The 26,757-nt window shown below is 34.6% G+C and overlaps 1 protein-coding gene across 2 annotated transcripts in view; it reads right to left on the minus strand.

The window, feature by feature from the left end:
* Nucleotides 1-726: 726 nt before the first annotated feature.
* The window catches only part of LOC123536980 (leucine-rich repeat-containing protein 15-like), an 81,535-nt gene continuing 55,504 nt past the window's right edge, over nt 727-26,757 (minus strand). For both annotated transcript variants that reach the window (XM_045320507.2, XM_053529221.1), the window contains exons 13-22: nt 11,458-11,688; nt 10,728-10,862; nt 10,290-10,439; nt 9,846-9,995; nt 8,801-8,866; nt 7,874-8,017; nt 7,464-7,607; nt 5,807-5,974; nt 2,641-2,921; nt 727-866 (exon numbers count right to left, since the gene is read on the minus strand). In XM_045320507.2, the coding sequence (XP_045176442.2) occupies nt 2,852-2,921; nt 5,807-5,974; nt 7,464-7,607; nt 7,874-8,017; nt 8,801-8,866; nt 9,846-9,995; nt 10,290-10,439; nt 10,728-10,862; nt 11,458-11,688 (1,258 nt within the window). In that variant the 3' untranslated portion in view covers nt 727-866; nt 2,641-2,851. The remainder of the gene's footprint in view (nt 867-2,640; nt 2,922-5,806; nt 5,975-7,463; nt 7,608-7,873; nt 8,018-8,800; nt 8,867-9,845; nt 9,996-10,289; nt 10,440-10,727; nt 10,863-11,457; nt 11,689-26,757) is intronic.

Raw genomic sequence — 26,757 nt, forward strand, 5'->3', positions numbered from 1 at the left:
ACAATCTCAGTTTTACATTGGAGTTTTGAATTGTCAAAATAGCATAGGCCTAAATTAAATTGTCAGGAAATGGCAAGAGCTGATACAAAAATATCAGGTCAATGAGAAACCTTGGAATAAACTAAGAAATGTATTAGCAATATGTAACGTAAGGAACTACATTGTAAAATACCACATGCAAATCAATCTTTAATCTAAAAGCACGTTTATTCCGCCGTAAAATACATACAGATATACCAGTCCTGTGAGATCGGTAAATAAACCAGACTGAATGAAATCGATGTTGTTTCCAGTCAAATATAACCTCTTCAGATTTGTCATTCCGTTGAAAGACCCATCCGGAATCTGCGACAACTGGTTATTTTCAATGTATCTATAAAGTTAAAAATAAACATTCTTGGCATAACTGTTTTTGTTTATTCAGTCAGTAAACTATGCTAGAAAGTGTTGCACAAATATTCAAAAATCTCGTTAGAGATATAACGACTATTACCAATCGTTCCTCTGTTCTTTTGCATTAGTTTGTCTTTCCTTAATATCCAAGCCTACACAGACACCAAACATCTTCAAAATAACTGATTTTCAACAATTCATTTATGTGCAAAATACAAGAAAAGAAAGTATGAAATGTTTACAGACAATGGTATACTTGCATTCTGTCTGGATTCTGTGCAGTTGTGATGGCTTGAGGGTATACCGTCAGCTCATTGTCATTGAGATAAATGTATTCAATTACTACATTATCAAAAGCGTCTATGCTCAAACCGATGATATTGTTATTGTTGAGGTAGAAGAATTGTCCAACACTCGAGGTTCCTCCAAACATTGGCCCGGTCACTGTTCCTATGTTATTGTCCGCAAGATCCCTTCAAAAGCATAAGAAACGATGTCACGCAAGGTTACCTTAAAAACATGAGAAACTATTTTTTTTTAACATTTGGCTGACTGATTTGTCAGTACCTTATTGTGTTATCACCACAAGCAAACATACCCGGATGTTTTGTTTTATACAAGAGTAAGATAAGTTACAGGGAAGTATGCTTAAATATATTTTCTTTTGCCTTATGAAAAGCAGTCAAACATGTTTGTTTTAAAAAAAACCAAAAAAACTCCAAATAATGACGACCAGCTGATGAAGACCATTATTTTCTTTTCATGAATAACAATAAATAGTGTAAAATTACCTGTATTGAGAGAATACTTGTCAACAAAGACCGCGTTTTCATTTTCCAAGAGTGGATTTTACAGACAGGTTTTACTGCTGACTGAATAAATTAGGTGTAAATAAAAAAACCTTTAATGGTACACAGTGTGTATTTCGTAGTAACAGAATTTCGCCAGATCTATATTCTTTTATTTTGTATAGTGATATCATTCAAAAAGCTGTCGCAAACAGTAGTTTTTTTTGTTGACTACGAAAATGCCTTGACACTATCATTTAAGAAGCTCTGTGGCATTATGGATTAAAAAACTGAAGTCAGTCCTAAATTTTTTGAGCGTCTTAAATTGTCTATAAACAACATTTTCAACCTATGTCAAGTTATTTTGAAAAAGTCTATCCTTTTGGACGCGTCTTCTATTCAGGCTTTAAACTAAGCTAGTAACCACTCCTTTAAATCCCTTTTATACTTTGTTACAGCATGTTTTTACTTTATTGCCTGTGCCCGCGCATGTGCGTGTATGTCCACGCTTGCTTTTAGTAACCACAGGTTACTAAACTAGTCTATGAGCAATTTAAGCGTTGAGGAGAATACAAGAAACATACGATGCTTTATTTCTTGAAGCTTTCTTAGCTCTTAAGTGTACCAGGCGTAACGCATCCATACATGGAACTCTTATACGAGTATCCCAATGTTAGTTGTTTTTAGTAGAAGGACTGGAGGCTTGAACTCACGAGCAAAGGTTTCTAGACTAAGACAGTGCTACCACAGTACCTTCTAAGATCGATTTATACATGTTATGCATTTATATGTTATACTAGAGATTGATAAAATTTCCAAGCTTTTTGACAGTATGTATGTCTCCTAAATTCAACGAAATAAATGATTAACTCCATCACAAATGGCTAGCTAGTTCTACCGATATGTCAAAACGTATTTTTTAAATATTGTGTTTTGTTTGATCTGTGTATGTTTTGTTGCTAAATTCTAAGACCTTAGGTTAAAATCCGAAAAAATTGCCAAATTCTAAATACTATTAGGGGAAGCTAAAGCAGTCAAATGAAAAAGCAGGTGAAACTCAGGCAAACAGACACAAATGTTATTTGATATAATATTTGAGAAACTAAATCAATCATTATTCGAAATACTATAAAGTTATACATGTAGTCAAGAAAAGAACTCTGTTATCTGATCATTTTGAAAGACTTGAAGTGAAACATTTTCAACAAGACAGGAATGTTACTAGCAAAATTCGAACGGCTATAAAGGGAAACACACGCAATCACACACGAACATAACCTATATTGAAATAGTCTATGTGTAAAGAAACTCCAGAAATTATTGATACAATCCACTACACAAGAATATACCTGCTAAATGCAAAAGACCATTAGGAGAAATACAAACAATCAGACAATAATAATTATATAAAAATAAAAGTTTGAAAAATATTGCTTATCAGATATTTGAAACTTCTTACAGGTTTCCACTGACAACAACATTGAAGAATGCTTCGTCCTCGACTGTGGTAATGCCTCCATTACTGATGTCTATATTTTTTGCAGATACATCGTACAGCGCCATAGTAGGTATAGTGCTAAAGTACATGTCGTTGATATACATGCTTTCTGACAGAGAGACGGATGTGAAAGATTTCCAGTTCAGTTCTCGTAAGCTGTTTCCTTGTAAGTTCAGGTATGTGGCTGACAATCCGTTAAATGCTTCCGTAGCAATTTTGTAATTTTGTTATTAGCAAGTGATCTTGAAAATACAAGAAAAAATACTGCGGTCTCATTGTACAATTATTAAATATTATAGTTAATACACGTACATGAAGAAAAAAAATTACATTCTAGTAAAGACACGTAAATGTAGAAGCAATCTTAATGTACAATTAAGTAAATATACTCCAGTAAATTTATAACGTACATGAAGAAACAAAATTTACATTTTAAAAACATGTATATATAGAAACATTGTATACCCGATTCGTTCTTGTTGATTAGACTTTTTGTCCTCACAATAGTTCAGAGCAGGTTTTTTTTTTCAGAAAAAAATCTTTAAGCCGCTTTATAAAAATAAAAGTACAATTATTGTTATAGTTTTGTTATTAGCTCACCTGTCTCGAAGTGACAAGGTGAGCTATTGTGGCCGCTTGATGTCCGTCGTCCGTCGTGCGTCAACAATTTCTAAAAAAATCTTCTTCTTCAATACCACTGGGCAGAATTACACCAAACTTCACAGAAATGATCCTTGGGTGGCCCCCTTTCAAAATTGTTCAAAGAATTAATTTCCATACAGAACTCTCGTTGCCATGGCAACTGAAAGGAAAAACATTTTCAAAATCTTCTTGTCCAAAACTGCAGGGCCTAGGGCTTTGATATCTGGTGTGTAGCATCATCCAGTGGTCCTCTATCAAAAGTGTTCAAATTATCCCCCTAGGGTCAAATATGGCCCCACCCCGGGGTCATATGGTTTATACAGACTTATATAGGGAAAACTTAGAAAATCTTCTTGTACAAAACCACATGGCCTAGGGCTTTGATATTTGTAATGTAGCATCATCTAGTGGTCATCTACCAAGATTGTTCAAATTATACCCCTAGGGTAAATATGGCCCGCCCCGGGATCCCAAGTTTTACATAGACTTATATAGGAAAAAAAGTTTAAAAATCTTCTTGTCTGAAACCACAAAACTTAGAACTTTGATATTTGGTTTATAGCATTGTCTGATGGTCCTCAACCAAAATTGTTCAAATAGTACCCCTTGGGTGAAAAGAGGCCCTGCCCTGGGGGTCCCAAGTTTTATATAGACTTATATACAGGAAAAAGCTTTAAAAATATTCTTGTCTGAAACCATACGACCTAGGCTTTTGATATTTGGTATGATGCATTGTCTAGTAGTTCTCTACCAAAATTATTCAAATTATGCCTCTGGGGTTAAAACAGGCCCCGCCTTGGGGTCACTTAGTTATTATGTGAGTTATATAGGAAAAATACTTAAAAAATCATCTGATCCTATTTCCAAGTCTGTTTAATTAAAATTACCTGATGACCCCAAGTAATATGATGTCACTTGACTGTGACCTTGACCTACTGACCTACTTTCTTGTTTTTTAAGATACAGCCTTGAAATTTTGGTGACATACACAGTGTTGCATACAAATCGTAAAACTGAATTTCATTAACCATGAATGTGAACTACTGACTTTCTTAATATTTTATCATCAGTTTGACATTTGAAACATGTAGCTCATATTACTCAGGTGAGCGATCCAGGGTCATCATGACCCTCTTGTTTTTGATAGTTATGGCTGAGAATTTATACATAAATCATCATATTCAACATACAAAACAACAAGAGGGCCAAGATGGTCCTAGGTCGCTCACCTGAGAAACGCACCATAATACACCATAACAGTGTAAACATAGACCTAGTGTTTGCATGGAAAAAATATTCTGACCAATTATCATTAAAATTGGAGCAAACACAAGTATTTTTTTGTATTTGACCTAGTAACCTAGTTTTTGACTCCAGATGACCTATATTCGAACTTGACCTAGATTTTATCAAGGCAATCATTCTGACCAAATTTCATGAAGATCAATTGAAAAGTACAGCCTCTATCACATACACAAGGTTTTCCTTTGATTTGACCTAGTGACCTAGTTTTTGACCACAGATGACCAATAACCAAACTCAACCTAGATTTTATCAAGGCAATAATTCTGACCAAATTTCATAAAGATCAATTGAAAAATAAAGCCTCTATCGCATACACAAGGTTTTTCTTTGATTTGACCTAGTGACCTAATTTTTGACCCAAAATGACCCATATTCAAACTTGACCAAGATTTTATCAAGGCAATCATTCTGACTGAATTTCATGAAGATCAATTAAAAATATAGCCTCTATCGCATATGCAAGGTTTTCCTTTGAATTGGCCTAGTGACCTATTTTTTGACCCCAGATGACCCATATTCAAACCTGACCTAGATTGAATCAAGGCAATCGTTCTGACCAAAATTCATGAAGATTAATTGAAAAATACAGCCTCTATTGCATACACAAGATTTTTTTTTAATTTGACCTAGTGACCTAGTTTTTAACTCCAGATGACCCATTTTCAAACTTGACCAAGATTTTATCAAGGCAATCATTCTGACTGAATTTCATGAAGATCAATTGAAAAATATAGCCTCTATCGCATACACAAGGTTTTTCTTTGATTTGACTTAATGACCTTCTTTTTGAGCCCAGATGACCCATATTCAAGCTTGATCTAGACTTTATCAAGGCAATTATTCTGACCAAAATTCATGAAGATTAATTGAAAAATACAGCCTCCATCGCATACACAAGGTTTTTCTTTAATTTGACCTAGTGACCTAGTTTTTAACCCCAGATGACCCATTTTCAACCTCGGCCTAGCTTTCCTCAAGGTAATCATTCTGGCCATATTTCATGAAGATCAGTTGAAAAATACAGCCTCTATCGCATACACAAGCTAAATATTGACGGACAGACAGACGACAGACAGACAGACGGCAGACAGACGACAGACAGACAGACGCCGGACATCGAGTGATCAGAAAAACTCACCTGAGTATTGCTCAGGTGAGCTAAAAATGCAGTTTTTCTTACAGATAATCTGCAACAGCGAGATTCACAAATGTGTTAGTCTCGAGGAAGACAAGTCGGTTGTTAGAAAAGTCCAATGTTCCTTGCAGAGTATCTCCAGCATCAATAATGGACAGGTCTGCAAAGTCGCCACCATTTGGAAGTCTTGTCAATACGTTGTTTGCTACAGTACTAGGAAAATCAAAATATCTTGTGTAAAAAAGTACTATCATAATTAAGGTTTTTATGTAAAATCCGTCACTTTAATCCCATAGTAATCCTCATATTGCATTTTATCTCGCCTTCTACAAATTTCTTGTATTTCTACTGGTCAACAAATGTCACTTTCTGACCAGATATATTCCATATCCGGTTAGTAATTCCGATATGAATCGTGATTAAACAACAAGAGCTTTCACAGGAGATAGCGCGCTCGACTATTTCGATGCCGGATAGTAAAACTGGGCACATCTGAGGAAACGAGAGCTGTCACTGGAGTGTTTAATGACTCCAATTGTGGATGATGATATTGCACAATAGCCCGAGTCTATGTCAAAAATATCAGCTTAAAGTAATAAGAGAGGTAAAGATAAAATGTATCAAAACACTATATAAGTATATCCTAAGCAAAAAGGAGCATAATTCATTAAATATTGGTGCCAGAGTTATGCACCTTGTGTCATATGGTGTGGGTGATGATGTTGAACAACTCTTTTAAGTTTGAATCAAATCCATTCAGTAATAACAGAGACAGATTAAAAGTGCATCAAAACTTTAACCTAAAATTCTAAGTAAAAAGGGGAAATAATTCATGAAAAATAGGTCCCCGAGTTATGCACCTTGTGTCATATGATGAGGGTAATGATGTTGAACAACTGTTTAAGTTTGAATCAAATCGATTCAGTAATAACAGAGGTAGAGTGAAAGTGCATCAAAACTTAACCTGAAATTCTAAGTAAAAAGGGGGAATAATTCATGAAAAAAATGGTGCTAGAGTTATGCATCTTGTGTCACATGATGTGGGTGATGATGTTGAACAATATTTTAAGTTTGAATCAAATCCATTCAGTAATAACAGAGATAGAGTGAAAGTGCATCAAAACTTTAACCTGAAATTTTAAGTGAAAATGGGGGATAATTCATGAAATATTGGTGCCAGAGTTATGGCCCTTATGTCAGATGATGTGGATGATGAGGAATAAGTATTTCAAGTTTGAATCAAATCCATCAAGTAATTACAGAGATAAATTGAAAAAAGAGAAAGTGTAAAAAAAACTTTAACCAAGGTTGGGACGCGGAAAGACGCCGACGCCGACGCCGGGTCGAGTAGGATAGATCTCCTTATACTTCGTATAGTCGAGCTAAAAATGGCTGCAGTATCGCTGGCGTAGTCAAATCAAATAGTTTTAATTATAGTTTCAGCTAGAGAGTATTTAGTGTCTTCTTGTCATATTTGCCCTGTCACATTCTTGACATGTGGAAAGGAAACTTATCATTATGACATTATGCTGCAAATTGTTTTAGATTCGTCATTAAAAATTCGATAATTATATAGCAATGGTCGAAAGCTATTCATTACTGAGAGTTTTTTCATATTGCCAACCATCTATCGGCCAAATTTCAGCAAACACATAATAGAATGTTTCATGTACAATTTTTTATAAACATTGAATGAACTTACAATCTTGTCATAGAAGTAACGTGATCAAAGGTGCCGTCCTCTATGTATCCAATATCATTGTCATTGAACAAAATATCCCCAGACAGCGGACAGTTCTCAAAATGCGACTTTAGTAACTGGGCTATATTGTTGTAGGCCATTTGACTGAAAAAATGTGTAAGTTTTATTGATTAAATATTAAAGCTATGTTAACATTTGCTACAATATGATGATAAGATACATATTGCTGTGTAATACAAGCAATAGATAGTGATATTAAAAACCGTTTGTTTTCAAAGGAATCATAATATACGTAATTGTTATTTGATATTTTATCTTAACTAAACAAAGACTATTGTTTGCTAACCAAAATGACAGCCCGATACTACAGGCGTCCAAATAAAATCAAAATCATAAAAAAAACTGCTTACATCTCTATTAGGGAAGTGCAGTTTGCAAAAGCAGACGGTGGAATGTAATCTATGACATTACTACTAAGCCACAAAAGTTTCATATTTTGTAAGTTGCTGAATGGAAATTGGTGTGTGAAGCGGAATTCATTGCCGTCCAGTTTCCTGAAAATAATATGCTTATAATACGTAAAAGTTTATGAGAATTATTAGATAAAATTAAGGTGAAAATAATTTTTAGAACATGGTATATAAAGTTGTATTTGACATTAAGGTAATTCTGCACGTTTGATAAACAGGAAGTAATGGCGTAACGTCATTTATCCGGAAAACGTAGAATAATGCCTGGATTCGGGGTGCGGAAACGGAAATCATTTTATGAATTAATGGCAACCAGTGGGTAAATTTATTAAAATTGCACTGTTAATATCTTTATAAAGTTAAAAAATGATATTAAAACATCTGACACTTAAATAACTCAAAATAATGTCTTAAAATTAGCTTAAAATAGGCGGTTCACTTTAATCATAGCCAAATATGTCAAAAATAAGCACAGGGACCTATACATTTTATTTCACCATATTATAGGCCATATATTTATTTACAACTGTGAGAAGTTTCATTAAAATCTACATTGTAGAAAAATTTCTATTCGCGAAAATGTTATGAAAGTTGCGATTTCCCCATAGACTCCCATTACGAAAACTTGCATGAAGTCGAAATTTTTCAAATCAGTCTAGCAAAAAATCAAGCACACGACCCTATCTTTTTTATTTGCTGAAGTTTCTTAGTATATTCTGAAGTTTTGAAATATAGGAGTTTAATCAAATTCTACATTGTAGAAAAAATTTCGATTGTAACGTGCAGAACTACCTTAAGTTATATTAAGAAATGAATGCATATATATTACAACTCTCCTCACAGCAAGATTGTGCAAGAAATACTTACAAATATTCAATGTCTGCATTGAATACGTTGTTTTCTATGGCTACAATTTTATTTTCAGTCAATATTCTGAAACAGAAAGCAAATAAAATATATGTTAGTCTTTCTTCAAAACAAATAAATGAGTTCATCTTTTTTTAATCAGATCAAATATATCTCATTTTATCTATTTAGATTTTCAGTCAGTTGAAAAGTTTTCATAGTTTCGATACCATATTTTGATTATCAGCAATTAATCAGCAATCAAAGCAAGACCACACATGCGCTAATCAATTATGGCTAATCATAAACGAATGGGTAGGTAATTTTGTACGCTACGGCTTTGGTCTTTGATCTATTGACCTAAAACTGAGAGTGTCATGTACAAACTCGTGACATTTGAAAGTCATAGGCTAAAACGTTCTAAAGCTATTATTTATCAAAAGACACACTGATCCTAAAGCAATGGGTTCTTCTGACAACAGGCAACTATCCAATGAAATCTGGCAGCTATAAGCCTAAAACTGCTCCAGATACCGGTTGGAACCTTTTTTAATTTGAATGTCACTGAAAACTTGACATTTGACTGATTGGTCACCGAAACACCAGGGTCATCTGTTAACCACATGCAATAATTCTAGTTATAAGCAGTACGCTTAAACGTTATTTATATATTAAGAGGAAATAGTGTTCAACCATGAAATCAAAGTTACCTTGACCTTTGGCCTACTGATCCATAAAATCAAAGGGGTCATGTATTGTCCACAGGCAATAATCTTATTAGATTTGACGACTGAATGCCTAACCTCTCTAGGTATTGAGTGGAAACAGTTTTTCAGTCTTGAGGTTATTGCCATGTTGACATTTTACTTAGTGACTCCTTATACGACTGAAGTTTGACTCCTGTGGGTCAAGGCATTCTCTTGTAACTGGTCGGAAACCTATTCCCTACCTAACAAATGGTAAACCATCAATAGGCATAATTAGCACAGGCTGTCTATTGACATAACATCCACCCCACACCCTCCCAATTTCACTAGCCAAATTGTATTACGCAAATGTCACTCACAGTGTGGATAACGTTGATAAATTGGTGAATGTGCCAGTTTCCAGGAACGTGATGTGGTTGTTCTGCATATATAACTCTGTTAGAGCTGGAAGAACTGTGCTGCTCTTCAATGCATTTGGTACATACTGTATCAGATTGCTTCCCATCTGTCTGAAATTGTTAATATGCAAGCATTATAGCGCGATGAAATCATATTCAGTGGTAGCATTCCAATTCCCACAAAGTTAATGACCACATTATTCCACAATATAATGTTCATACTGTCCATTATTCTCTTACTACTTATAACACAAACATATCTACGTTTTACAAGTTATTATACCGAATGTTTTTGCCTCATTCTGCTTCTTAAATTATAGAAAGATTAAATGATATCAAATGAATATTTTAAAATCACATTAACAAACTACTTTTTGCAAAGATAGAAGACAGCAAGAGTCTTACAGAAGGTCGAGTACAGGCAAACACTGGAAAGCATCATCGTCTATGTTATCTTCAGTGAGTAAGTTTCTATTGATGTACAAGTTTTGTAGATTCGTCATGTTGCAGAAGTCATCACTCTCTATGTGTGTAATCAAATTAGCATGAAGATACCTGCAAATAGAATAACGCGGATATCTTATACAATGTTTAATGTCCCGCTTTGTACAAAGCAGTCATTGTATATGATATGACTGACCCTGTTTTAGCACATTGACAATACACTACACTAGAGTTTGATCCATGCACAACCATAGTTCCACATAATTATCATACAGTAACGCAGCATTTAAACACAAATAAATGTCGCAAAAGAACATTCAGTTGCACTAACAAATGGTGACAGCGTAATTAATATGATAAATGAGTGTCAGTCAGACTACCGTATGACATTTCACGTACAATGTGTGTAAAGCGGGATAAGCAGCGAATGGTGTAAATGTCAGCCTCTTCTGGGAGTATAAGAACTTCTGGGAGGTGGGAAACGCTTCAGATCCATATTCCGTCACATTCGATATTGCGTTGTTGTCTGCAAAACTGTAACAGCAAGAAGTGCAGTAATAGAATGTATACTTAAGCAATATCTATTTTAAGGGGTATTTATCTAAGAATGAATGTGATAGTAATTAGTTTATATGATTGTGTAATTTGATTGTTATTGTTGTTCAGAAAGCCACGTTTAAAATTAAGATGCATCATTTGTACTTAGTATTGATCAATATCTTCATGTTCTACCTTTTATAAAAAAAGATGTTATCATCATTATTATATTATCGTTATTATTATTATTACTCCTTCAGGTAACATTAATTTCAATATTATCTGAAATGTGCTTTGGGGCCATGTAGACTGGATAAAACTAGACAAGGCTCAAAATCGACAGACAGGATTAAAATGTGATAAAAATGGATCAGCCCATGTGTAATACAATACCTGAATACCCTGCTTTTGATAAATTATTAATCATTAACCTCGCTTCCTGGCACGCTAAGTAATGCATACTCTGGCGTCAGTGACTTTACTACCAATACGGTTTCGTAAAATTTTACATATAACATCAATTCTAAATTTCAAGCGTATCAAGATATTAAGATTTAAATAGTTCTGACAAAATTATATTTTTGGAACTTACATTCTCTCTAATTTTGGATATGAACCTTCCTCTAAAACTTGATGAGGGTATGTCGACAAACCATTCTGGCTCACAAACAAGTTTATGAGTTCATCTCCTATGTTGGTCCAAGCATCATAAGCTATTGACGTCATAGGAGTTTTCTGGGAGTGTAATCTTAATTCCATCAATTTGGGAAGATTCTCGAAACTTTTTCTGGGCAACGCAGATATACCGTTAGCATGTAAGTCCCTGAAATATATTAATCATTCATTTCAGAAAATATCAATGTGTAATCTAGTACGACAGTCGAGACCAAAGTTAATTACTTCAAATACAAACATGAAGGACAGAAACAAGGACAAATAAACTTCCAAGACAAACATGCAATATAATATAATAGAATATAATATAACATAAATCTGGAATTATAATAACAATAATAATGTATACAATTTTAATGTACGACTGTTGAGAACATGGAAACTTGAGAAACAATAAACGAAATAAAAACACGGAAACTTCGAACAAACAGTACCATATACAAACAACAATAAAATACTTTGACGACAACAATCCAGTATCCAAACAAAAAATGTATACTACAGATAAGACAATGAATCTTCAGATACAACAATGCAGTATAAAGATACTATAAAACAACACTGCAGTATACAAACAAGAACACAGTTATTTCCAAAACAACAATGCAATATACAAAAAAAAAACCGACAAAATCTTCAAAAAAGACATAACAGCTTTGAATCAATCAAACATGAACACATATACTACAAATACAGTATGCATGTATATAAACAAAACAGTAATACAGTATACAAACAAGAACATAAACACTGCAGTATATAAACAAGACAGTAATGCGGTATACAAGAACACAGATACTACAGTATATAAACAAAACAGTAATACAGTATAGAAACAAGAACACAGACACTGCAGTATATAAACAAGACAGTAATGCGGTATACAAGAACACAGATACTACAGTATATAAACAAAACAGTAATACAGTATACAAACAAGAACACAGACACTGCAGTATATAAACAAAACAATAATACAGTATACAAACAAGAACACAGACACTGCAGTATATAAACAAAACAATAATACAGTATACAAACAAGAACACAGACACTGCAGTATATAAACAAAACAATAATACAGTATACAAACAAGAACACAGACACTACAAAGAATACGATGCAGTATATAAACAGAACAGCAATACAGTATACAACAAGAACACAGATACTAATATGAAATAAGGCACTGCCTCAATCAGGAATCGATCCGACTTCAACTTATGCCATAACATTTGAAAAGAACTGTTTAATGACAGCACGGACCGAGGTACACATTTTTCAAGTCGATAGTAAACAATAATCTCATTCGGTTTATCGCATGCTACCGTAGAGGGATCGCTCCTAATTTTCGTTGCTTTGCGCAGGATCGATTTCTAATCAATTAAATTAAAGGTAGATTTTGGAATAAAAACAACACTGCCAATATCTGTACTGATGTGCAAGACGTTGCTATTCGGACAAGTTATGTGGACACTTATTAGGCACAAGGAAAAAGCGTATTCTTCAAAAATATTCTAAGTTAGACGCTCTGTGCTTGTGTCGGAAGTACAGATTTTTCAATTTGATAAGTATATATCTCATTCGGTATATCGAATGTTACCGTAGAGGGATCGGTTCCGATTTTCGCCGCTTAGTGAGGAAAATCGTTAGGATCGATTCCCTTATATGTATTTAGAATTTGTTTTTTAACTGCATATCGATCGATTCCCTACAAAGAATGGAATGAAGCATACAAACAAAACTACAGATACTTCAATACAGCGATACTGTATACGTGTAGAGACAAAAGCACAGAAACACAAATACAACAACACAACATATAAACAATTAGCAATGTAGTTTCCAGAACAAAACACTGATAAAACAGCAATTCAGTACACAAACAAAACACAGAAGCTTGAAATACAGCAATGCATAATACAAACAAGAACATAAATATGTACTACAAATACAACAATACAGATTACAGGCAAGAACATAGAAAATTCAACGACGCAATTAAGTATTCAAGCAAGTAGAAATAAACATAAAAACAATAAAACAGTATACAAACACGGCTTCAAATACAATAAAACAGAATGAAAACATTGAATATGAATAGACATATTCTACAAATTACTGCAATTCAGTACACAAACACGAACAAAGACACTTCAAGTACAACAACGCAGTATTCAAACAAAAACAACTGAAACTGAAACTGTTTTATTTGATTAAACGCCTATTTTTACGCAAAACATATTCAATGGCGTTTTACAAATACATAAAAAATACGACAAAAATTAAGAAATTTTAAATGACATATGACATAAATGAGCATAAATATCATTGTAAAAACTATTTAGTAAGCATTAAAAAAGATCAAGCATCAGATAAGATTAATAAAATATTGGAATATTAAGATACAGTAAGACAGCTGTTTGTTATTAAGTAAGAATAAGTGGGTTATTGCGACATGTCCAGAAGTTATTACAAACAACTGTATTTTGTATTTGTTATAACATAATTCATATTCGAATGTATTTACATAATAAAATCATCCAGTTCACGTTACTTCAATCTCTTAAAAATTACAGTCACAGTCTCTCAAAGAGTGCAAAGTAATTTCCAAAATAATGAGTTTTCAGCTTCTTTTTGAAAACATCTATTGTGTCTGAGTTCCTTATTTCGAGAGGCAATTCATTCCAGAGTATAGGTCCAACAGTACCAAAACTTCTGTCGCTGAACGTTTTGCGCTTGTTGAACGGAACAACGAAACACCCAGTAATGGAATTTGAAGAACGCAAGTTCCTTGTCTGTGTTTGTTTTATGAGAAGTTCAGAAAGATATTCTGGAAGGTTTCCAACTGAACAATTATACATGTAGTTGAGCATTTTGAATGTGATTCTGGCTTCGATTGGTAGCCAGTGAAGGTCATACAGCGCTTGCTTGGAGCTGTCATATTTTCTTCGATTTAGGACAAGTTTTGCACACATGTTCTGAATTCGTTGCATTTTGTTTACTTCGCTTTGAGCAATACCACACAGAATGATATTATAATAATCTACATGGGATATTACCAATGACAGGACAAGGGTTTCGGTAGCCTCTTTGGTAAGATATTTCCGGATACGTTTTATTCTGAAGTAGTTGAGCATTGCTGTTCTACACTTTCGTTTTACATGCTCTTTTTGGATTCAAGTTTTCATACAGGAATGCACCTAGATATCGAATAAAGCTCACTGATTTCACTTCATCGCCTAAAATGCATATTTTGTCAGTTGAACACTTAGAGAGCTGTTGCCTACTACCAAACATGGTGAACTCGGTTTTGGAAGTGTTCATTTTAAGCTTATTTTCATTCATCCAGTTGTTGATTGTTTTAGCACATTGTTCAAGTTCTTGTATTGCCTGGGATTCTACTGTTGGAGATGATGGTTTAAAGCGTTTATTAGCTGTGTGTCCCAGCATATGTCAAATATAGCCAAGGTCCTAAGCAGCTCCCTTGTGGAACGCTACAATTTAATTGACGTGGAAATGACATGGCTGAATTGACACACGACAACTTCTGGGGCGCAGATAGGAATCAACCCAGCTCAGTGCTGTTCCACGAACGCCATACTGCTTGTTTAACACATCAACAAGAATGTCATGATCTACAGTATCAAAGGCGGCACTGAGATCGATGGCAATTAGCGCCGTAACTTCTTTCTTCTCCATAGCATCCAGTAAATCATTTACGAGACGTAACAATGCTGATTCTTTAGAATGTTTTTTCCCGTAAGCAGATTGTTTTTTTTTGGTAGCAGATTGTGTTTGTTTACATCATTGAGCCTGAATAGAGCTGCTTTTTTCAATTAATTTTGACAGAATCGTTAGATTACTAACAGGCCTGTAGTTTGCAAATTCAAGTTCCAGTTCCATTTCCTCCAACAAAGGTCTTACAATTGCCTGTTTCCATTTTGTTGGAAAGATGCCGTCGCGCAACGACAAATTAACCAATTTGGTAATAACAGGCAACAGCTCATCCAAGTATGATTTTAGCACTTTTGTTGGTAGAATATCAAGTTCACATGATTTTTTCTGTAGTTGGTTTATAAGTTTTCTAACTTCTTCCTCGCTCAGATCTTTAAAACTGTCAAAACAAGGAATATCTTTTTCGCATGGTTGAAAATTATCGAAATGTTTCAACGGTTCTCGAATTTTTTCGATTTTATTCATGAAATGATCTGCAAATTTCTCGGCCAGTGTACTGTCATGTCCAGTTGGCATAGGGTTCTCAGACCTAGTGGTGCCTGTTGTCTCAGATACAAATCTATAAAGCTTTTTCGAGTCACCTTTTGCATCTCAGAGATGATTTTTTCTCATGTTTGAGTTCTTTTTCGCAGTTTTTACGTGCTGTTTTGAAGGCTTCATGCAGATGTGATTGTCCATGTTTCTTCCACAAACGTTCAGATTTGCAAGCCACTCTTTTAAGGTGAAGAAGTTTTTCTGTGAACCAGGGTTTTTCTATAAATGGTGCGTGTGAGTTCATAATCTTTTCTACTGCTGTCTGAAATTCTTCAACAAAAAGGTCGACATTATCACTTTCGATTGTCATTTTTCTCAGATCGCTTGAAAATGTGTTCGTATCCATGTCTTTGAAATTTCTAAAGAGCACCACCTCATTGGTTATACTTTCCTTTCTAACAATTGTCACAATTTTGACTGCACAGTGATCAGAAATATATGGACCCTGTTCACAAGAAACTACTTCAACACCATTTACGACTTCCGTAAGGACCAAATCAAGAATGTTACCACCAGTGTGTGTATTAAATTGTACATGTTGTTGTAAACCCATGGCGTACAAAGAATTATTGAATTCTGTTACTGCATTTGTGACATCGTGGATGTGAAGATTAAAGTCACCCACGACCATTACATTTGAGTACAGTGGTAGTACTCCCTCCATATATTGAAAGAAATCTGTGACGAACTGGGAACAAGTGGATAAAGATGGAGGTCTGTAAATCCCAACTACATGCACAGTAATGTTCTTGAAAATCAACTGCCAAATATGCAACACCACCACCTACCATATTTTGCCTGTTCGTAACACTCAGTTTGTAGCCATTTTGATTGAGATCAGACGTTTCATATTGGTGTTGTTTGTCGTCCGAAAACCAAGTCTCTGTAAGAAGAGCAAAATCTATCTTTTCCTCGCGTAATAATTGACCAATACGAACATGCTTGTTTACCGCCGAGCGACAATTTAGCGTCAAACATGTAAGCTGTTCATTTTGTCCATTTAATTTATTTCCATTTTTCTTAGGATATACACTCAACAAAATTCCTAATTGGTCAGTTTATATTGTATTACTATTTTGTTAATAATGCATTTATTCACCTGAAATTTCATATACCGACATTTGAATAGTTACTGCAGCTAATTATTGATTTATTTTTGGCGACTCACAGCCAAAGTAACCGCATTAAGTGTTTTGACTAACATTACATATTTTGCACGTGCAGGGCACCAACATGTGCACGTGTTCGTTTACACTTTTGACATTACTGACGAAAATCCTACTAGAAAAACACATATCATGGTGAAATTGACACAAAAGCAACGCGACCGAACTGTCGGAATGTTTCTAGCCGGGACACATTTACGACACGTGTGTAATTATTTTTGCAATTTCAAAAGAATTTTGATATAATTTGTTTGCAGCTGTTACTTTGATGGTTATTTCAATTTTAACCTTATTTACGTTTACAAGAACCTTCAATCGTTGGTTTTCTACCATCCGCGTTCTTTTGGCAAAATTTAACCCAAGGGCAATTCATTGAAATGACCGATTTTGAGTTTTGTTGAAAACTTCCGACAGCCCGGACGCATTGCTCTTGTGTCAATTTCACAATGATATGTGTTTTTCTAGTAGGACTTTTGTCAGTAATGCCAGAAATGTTTACTAACAAGTGCATATTGGTGTGCATCCCTGCACGGTAAAATATGCAATATTGTCAAAACGCCTAATGCGGTTACGCGGCGTGATTTCGGCCAAAATTAAATCAAATTACTGCAGTAACTATTAAAATGTCAGTATGTGAAATTTCGTGTCAAATACAGCATTATTAACAAAATAGTAATACAATATAAAACTGACCAATTAGGAATTTTGTTGAGTGTATAAGGTTGCTTAAGTTTATACCTCTGAAAACCTTTGGTTTACCGTAACCACTTTTGCTTTGTTCAAGAATTGTGCCTTCAGGCGACCAGCTCTTTTTCAATATTTTCAAATTTTTTAACCTTGATAACACAATAGGATTAAGTCTACACCTTGTTGATTGTCCTATTTTGTAAGAAATTGCTGTCATACATAATAAAATCCATGACTGAAAACTACAATGGTGAACGAAAGTTCACAAAGTGTTTATCAATAATAAATATTTCAAGTTTATATATGTGATTGTTTCTGATGCTGATTCTGGATCAACACATACAGCAATCCAAAATGCAATGGCACAAACACATCAAGCACACATTCACAAAACTACACTCCAAAAATCACGTCTCTACTCCCACCATTAACGACAACAAAATTAAATCAAATCAGAGCTCAAAAAGTGCAGCCTAACAATATGGCGCATATAACAACAACAAAAACACATGTTCTTCAAGTACAGGAAGTTAGTATTCATACAAAAATATAAGATTCTTTCACTGGATATGGGTGAAGATGGGAATTTCCGGCCTCAAGGGTCACTGTTTAGGCGGTAACGAGGTTCCTACCGAGTTACCGCCTAAACAGTTACCCGAGAGCCGGATATTCCCATCTGCACCTATAACCAATGACAGAATCTTTTTCTTGCATACCGATATCAAGATATAATAATAAGAATAAAATCAGTCAAACGGCTTTCTTTTTAGAACTATTTCTTATAGCAGGGTATTTAAACAAAGCGCGGGAAACCAACGTCTATAAACAGGAAAGACGTCATGACGTTTCAAAGACAAATAACAATGTTTAGTTCCGGTTTCGTTTTATCAGTTGCAGCGTAACGTTATGAATTTTGATAAAATAACGTGTTTTGAATCGACAAATATATTATCAGGAACAAAGAGGAACTGTCAAGGTACTGGATTTTTACTCCGTTTTTTGAAATGAAATATAAATAACTACATAAATCTCATTTAAAGCATGAGAGTCATCTTATACAACAGTCATCAACGGGAACAACAGTGCCAAGTAATATTAAAATCTCTTAACGAATGACAGAGTTATGGACAGCACACGAAACAGACCCTGTTCATGCCATGTTAACATCTGACTGCCAAGTGTGACCTTGACCCTTAAGCTAGGGGACTGAAAGTCATGCATGACACATCGTCTTATTATGAGGTACATTTGTGCAAAGTAGTATTTAAATCCCTTTATGGGTGCGTTATTACCGGACAGGAGAAAAGCCCTGTAGACCTTTGACCTCCAATTGTGGCATTGCCCTTTGATCAAGGGGTCCTGGTTTTGTGATGGCAATTTGTCTCATCATAAGGAATATTTGTGCTAAGTAATATTAAAATCCCTTGATGAATGACAGAGTTATGAACCGGACATGAACATTCGGACGAACGGAATGACAGACGGAAAAGCGCATTCCTCTCCCCGAAACTGGTTTTCAACCAGTAGGAGCCTAAAAATATGCTACACATTAATGCAGTTTACCAAGAAATAAACGGATATTTCAAGTATACTAAAAACCGAAAAGGTACTACAGCAATGCAGTGTACTTACAAATATACATGTACTACAACAATGCAGTATGCTCGTAAATGCACTGATACTACAAGTACAACAATGCAGTACACTAACAAATACACTGATATTATATAACAAGTACAACAATGCATTAAACCAACGAGAAAAAGACATTACAAGTAAAACAATGCAGTATATAAACAAATACACAGATATTTCAAGTACAATAATGCAGCACCAAGTTACATCAAAATCCCTTCATGCATGGAGAAGAAATGCTCCGGACAAAATAGTCTTGTACCTGACATTTGGCCTCTAATTGTGACCTTGACCTTAGCCCTAGGGACCTGGTTCTTGCGCTTAACACTCCGTCTTATTGTAATGAACATTTATGCCAAGTTACATAAAACTCCCTCCATGCATGAAGAAAAAATGCTCCGGATAAAGTCATTCTTGTATCTGACATTTGGCCTCTAAGTGTGATCTTGACCTTACATCTAGGCATGACACTCCGTCTCATAGTGGTGAAAATTTATGCCAAGTTATATTAAAATCCCTTCAAGGATTCTTGATTTACAGGCTAGACAGGTAAAATGCACTTTTGGCCGTTGACTTCCGAGTGTGACCTTGTCCATTCAGCTAAGGGCCCCGAGATCTGCGCATAATATTTGTGCAAACTGATATTTAAATCCTGTTTGGCATGACAAAGTTATAGACCGGACAGGAAAAAATCCCACTGACATCTGATCTTCTAGTGTGACCTTGACCTTTAAGCTAGGGTACTGGATGTTGCGCATTACACGTCATCTCATCATGGGGAACATTTACGCCAAGTAATATTAAACTCCCTTGATGGATTAAAGAGTTATAGACCGGACAGGAAAAAAAACCTATTGATATTTGACATTCAAATGTAACCTTGACCTTTGAGCTAGGGGTCTGGGTTTTGCCAAGAACTATTTGTCTGATCATGGGAAAAAATTATGCCAAGTAATATTAAAATCACTTCATAGATGGCAGAGTTATGGACAAGACTGAAAAAAGTTTTGTTGACCTATGACCTCCAATTGTGCCTTTCAGCCAGGGGTCCGGGATTTGCGCATGACACGTTGTCTCATCATGTGGAACTCTTGTGCCAAGTGATATTAAATTGCCTTAATGAATGACAGAGTTATGGACCGGACACGAAACAGATCCTGTTCATGCCATGTTAACATTTGATTGCCAAGTGTGACCTTGACCTTTAAGCTAGGGGTCTGAAAGTTATGCATGACACATCGGCTTGATGAGGTACATTTGTGCCTTGTAATATTAAAATCCCTTCATAGATGGCAGAGTTATGGACCGGACAGTAAAAAAGCCCTGTTGACATTTGACCTCCAATTGTGACCTTGACCTTAAAGCTAGAGGTCCGAGTTTGCGTATGACGTCGTCCTATAATGGGGAACATTTGTGCCAAGTAATATAAAAATCCCTTCTTGGATGACAGAGTTATGGACCCGACACGAAATTGCGGACGGACGGATGGAATGACAGAAAAGCGCACTCCTTAGTCCCCGAAACTGGTTTTTATCCAGTAGGGGACTAATAATGCAGTATTCAAACAAGAAAATAGATTTTGTACAAGTACTTCAAATGCAAAAATTCACTATACAATAAAGAACACAGACGCTTCAAATACATCAATGCAGAATTCAAAAAGGGACACAGAAACTTCAAACGCAACAATGTATTACACAAATAGAATACATACACAACAAAGACAGCAATACAGTATACAGACAGGAAAACAGAAACTTCATCAGCAAGTTGGTATGCAATTAAGAACAAGATATATGTTAAAAATTTGGCGATACTGTTTACAAACAAGAACAAATACGAGCCGTACTAAAAATGAAATATTCAATCAATTACATGGGCAACTCAATGACAGCAATGTAATATTTACATATGAACACTGATAAGTCTTATACGACACAAAAGCATGAACACGTCAGACAAAAGAAAACAAATTATACGACAAACAATCTACTGTATTTGTGGACTTGGATAAGTATTGCACTATATGGCAATTTGTGACCATGATGGTAAGAAAGTGTTCAAAGTTTCAAAGTTACATATGAAACAATTTAGACAAAATATGGAATGAGATGCGAATCTTTACTAATTTCTATGTTAACAATGGTCATAACTGAGATTAAGTCCTTGTCATAGTTATGTAGTCTTGCCTACATAATGCTATGACCAATGTTTGTGTCAACCGCAAGTACAACGCTTTATTTGTATACCTTGATTGAGCGTCCCGTGATCCAGATCGGCTACCGCATTTCATTTCATTTTAGACTTAATAATAAAAATCCGCGTTACGTCATGTAAGGGTCACATTATACGGAGTAAGAATAGCAACAACAGTCTGACTGTTACAGTAGAAGGGCAGTTGAACGAACTCCCCTGAATCGGTAACATGAACGAGAATTCGAGGTATATAAACCTGTTGATTTGATGTGTTCAAATTTTTAACGTTTTATCAGTTTATTAGAAACCAGTTATTGATCCATTATTTAAGAGTTTCTATTGTGAACTTGGTCCTTTTTGGTAACTTGACCAGATTAAGTCAACAGTATCATACTATCTACATCAAGTCATATAAACGCATTTACCTGGAACTTGGGTTAATTATCAGTTTGATATTCATAATCTAAGATCTCATATTGCACTCTGGAATTGTAGAACATCTACATTGAAACTGAATAGGGTTAACCCAATCTGGAACATTTTTAAACTGAATTATCTTTTTCTATATTGTGTTATTATTGTAAAGTTATCATTATCTAAGGTCATACGGACCTTAATTAAATGATGTGTAACGCTGAAGTTTCAGTGTTCGTCTTCAATGTTTAATATTAGTTAAAGACAAACCCATCCCAACCTTAATTCCAAGATAATTAAATTGGAATTTCATGTTGCGACCCTTGTTGGCCGAATTATCCTGACAAAATCTAGACCGGTTAAGAGGAGCGTAACAATATGTAGACTTAGATGGTAAGCAAGTGGTCAAAGTTTCAAAGCCATATGACAAACAGGGTAGTCAAAGCATGGACTGGTACGAAAAAATCAACGGATTTCAAGTCCAAAATAATTCAGTCATAACAGAGTTATGTACTCTTGCCTATAGATGATGATCATGATGATAAACCACATGTCAAATAGTTTTGATAGAATTTGGACTTGTATGAAAACTGAACTGATTTCCGAGTCCAAATAAGGCCATAATTCAGTCAATATACTCAACAGAGTTATGTACTCTTGCCTACTGATGGAAACCATAATGATTAACAAGTGTTCAAAGTCTCAAAGCCACATGTCAAATAGTTTTGACAAAACATAGATTTGTACGAAAACTGAACCAATTTCTAAGTCCAGTAGGGGCATAATTCAGCCAAAATAGTTGACAGAGTTATGAATTCTTGCCTACAGACAGAGGCTGTTATAAATAACAAGTGATAAAAGTTTCAAAGCCAAACAGTTTCCACAAAATATGAACTGGGACAAAAATCATATAAGTAAGAGTTGTACATTAAAAGGAGTAATAATTCAGGCAAAATTCTTTATATAATTATGTACCCTTGCCTAAAATTGGACATGATGATGGTACACAAGAGTTAATAGTTTTAAAGCTTTATCTTAAAATGTTTTCTCAAAATGTGGACTTGTACGAAAATTTAGCCAAGGTATGTCGCTGACGCTGACGCCGACGCCGTTATGAGTAAGATAGCTATACTTATTCTTCGAAATAGTCGAGCTTACATTGCAACATTCAAACAAAAGCACGTTTTAGTCAAAGACAACAATGTAACATTCAAACAAAAACACGGTTCATTGAAAACAATGTTATATTAAAAAACACATTTCCTTGAATAAAATATTCATCCAAAAACACGATACCTTCAATGACAACAATGCGATATTGAAAAAATTCGGCTCCTTCAATAACAACAATTCAATTTCACGGTTCCTTCCATCACAAAAAAGTAATATAACAAAACATGATTTCTTTAATCACAAAAACATAATATTCGAACAAAAGCATGGTTCCTTCAATGACAACAATGCAATATTCAAACAAAAGCAGGATTCCTTCAATGGCAGCAATGCACATTTCAAACAAAAGCACGGTTCTTTCAATGACAACAAGGTTCAATATTCAAACAAAAGCAAGATAACTTCAATGACAACAATTCAAGATTCAAACAAAAACACAATTCCTTCAATCACATAAATGTATTAATCAAACAAAATCACGGTTCCGTGTAAGACAACAATATAATATTCAAACAAAGGCACGCTTTCTTCAATGTCAACATAGCAATATTCAAATAAGGCACGATTCCTTCAATGACAACAATGCAATATTAAAAAATGCATGGTTCCTTAAATGACAACAACTCAATATTCAAACAAAAGCGTGACTCCTTAACCCTTATTATGCTTGACATGAGTGATTCTGCCTTTGCGACCTGTTCAAATCATCTTTAGCCTCAACTCCGTGCAGCTCGATCATGCCCTGTGCTGTTCGCAATTCAGTCAGTATCTTTTTGGTATGCATTCTGTTTAAAAGCTAATGGTACTGTCAAAATCGAAAGATGGACAAGTTCATTATAGATATCCAGCAGGGTAAGCGTTAATTTGAAACAATGTAATATTAAAAAATAAAATGATTCCTTGTATGACAGCAATGTAATATTCAAACAAAAGCCTAGTTCATTCAATGACAAAAGTGCAATATTCAAACAAAAGCATGGTTCCTTCAATAACCACAGTGCAATATTCAAATAAAAGCATGTTTCCTTCAGTTCGAAAACGCAATATTTAAACAAAAACACGGTCTCTTGAAAGACAATACGATATGCAAACACGATTTTTTCAGAGACAATAATGTAATATTCAAACAGAAGCATGATTACTTGTATGACAGCAATGTAATATTTAAACAAAAACCTGGTTCCTTCAATGACAATAATGCGATACTCAAACTAAGCACGATTTCTTCAATGACAACAAGGTAATATTCAATCAAATGCATGATTTATTCAATGACAAAAATGCAAATATTCAAACGGAAGTATGGTTCCTTAAATGGCCACAGTGCAAATTTCAAACAAGAAACGCGGCAATGCCACGAAACCAGGTTTTCAACACTTTTCATAAGAATAAAAAAGTATACTGAATCACAGTGCACCACTTTAAAGCACAACCCTAACCCTAACCTTACCCTAACCCTAAAGCACAACCCTAACCCTAACCCTAACCCTATTTTTAGTAACAATGACCTTGACCTTGATCCCAGAAACCCCAAAATCAATCCCAAGCTACAACTTTATATAAGTTTTCTACACACCACGTTTCATCATGATAGCTCATTCCTAAGTTAAGTTATTGACCGGAAACCCTTTTTCTATTTTAAGTAACTGTGACCTTGACCTTGACCCCAGTAACCCCAAAATCAATCCCAGCCTTTGTCTTGATATAAGCTACATACATACCAAGTTTTATTCAAATATCTTTACCGAAACAAGTTATTGACCAGAAACCCTTTTTCTATTTTAAGTAACAGTGACCTTGACCTTGACCCCAGAAACCCCAAAATCAATCCCATCCTTTGTCTTGATATAAGCTACATACACACCAAGTTTTATTCAAATATCTTTACCGAAACAAAAGTTATTGACCGGAAACACCAGTTTGACGCCGCCGCCCGCCCATCCGCCCGACCAACGACATACCCCAATCTAATAACTCAGGTTTTCGTTGAAAACCTGGTTAATAAAAGCAAGGTCCCTTCAATAACAACAATGCGCTACTCAAACAAACACGATATCTTCAATGATAACAATGTAATAGTCAAACAAAAGTACGATTCTTTCAATGACAATAATGTAGTTTTCAAACAAAAAGCACAGTCCCTTCAATGACAACAATGCAATATTCAAATTAAGCACTATTTCTTCAATGACAATGTAATTTTATTTTCAAACTAAGCACGATTCATTCAATGACAACTATGTAATATTCAAAAATAAAATGATTCCTTGTATGACAGCAATGTAATACTCAAACAAAAGCATGGTTCCTTAAATGACCACAGTGCAATTTTCAAACAAGAGCTCGTCGAACACGAAATGCCTCCCTTGATGCATTTAGTAATTGCACAAGGAACAGAAATTATATGCTCACTGTAAACAAAAGTTCTACTGTTCTGGTCCAATCTGACCTTGATCTTTAACCTATTAACCTAACAAGAGTTCACAGAGTGATCTTGGCACCAACCACTGAGCCATATTTGAATGTTTCAAATTTCAGGACTAGCTCAAGATCAAAATTAAGGTCAAATTTTATTTCGGTACAAAACATTGTACATGTGGTCCAAATTTGAAAGCTGTGGCTTGAGAAATGTGAAAGTAGGTCACTAGATCAATTTCGATAGACAGAACTAAGCATGTGCTTCAAATCTGGAGGATGTAGCTTGAGAAATGTGAAAGTAGATACTAGGTAAAAATCAATGTTAAATTTTAATTCAAAACGAGTTCTACAATAACAACAATGTAATATTCAAACAAAAGCACGAGTTCTTCAATAACAACAATGTAATATGCAAACAAAAGCACGATTCCTTCAAAGCAACACTGAAATACTCAAACAAAAAGCACGATTTCTTCAATGACAAAATGTAATATTCAAAGAAAAACAAGATTTCTTCAATGACAACAATGTTATTTTCAAATAAAGCACGATTCCTTCAATGACAAAAATGTAATATTAAAGAAAAACACGATTTCTTTCAATAACAACAATGTAATATTCAAACAAAGCAAGTTTTCTTCAATGACACCAATGTAATATTCAAACCAAAAGCATAGTTCCTTCAATGACAACAATGCAAAATTCAAATACAGCGCGTTTTCTTTAATGACAACATTGTAATATTCAAATAAAAGCATTATTCCTTTAATAACAACAATGTAATATTCAAATAAAGCACGATTTCTTCAATGACAACAATGTAATATTTAAACAAAAAGCACGAGACCTTCAATGGCAACAAAAAAATCAAACCAAGCACTATTTCTTTAATGACAACAATGGGTAATATTGAAACAAAAACACAATTCCTTCAATAAGATCAAAGTTATATTCAAACAGAGCACTATTTCTTTAATTTAACAATGTAATATTCAAAGAAAAACACAATTCCTTCAATGACAACAATGCATAATTCAAAGAAAGCACGGTTCCTCCGATGACAACATTGGATTATTCAAAGAAAAACACGATTTCTTCCAATGACAACAACGCAATATTCAAACAAAAGCACGATGCCTTCAATGACGACAATATAAAAAAGCACGGTTCCTTCAATTACAACAATGCAATATTTAAACAAAAGCACGGTTCCTTCAATGATAACGATGTAATATTCAAACGAAAACACGATTTCT

The sequence above is a fragment of the Mercenaria mercenaria genome, chromosome 17 (assembly GCF_021730395.1).
Source record: "Mercenaria mercenaria strain notata chromosome 17, MADL_Memer_1, whole genome shotgun sequence".
In the NCBI taxonomy this organism is placed as follows: Eukaryota; Metazoa; Mollusca; class Bivalvia; order Venerida; family Veneridae; genus Mercenaria; species Mercenaria mercenaria.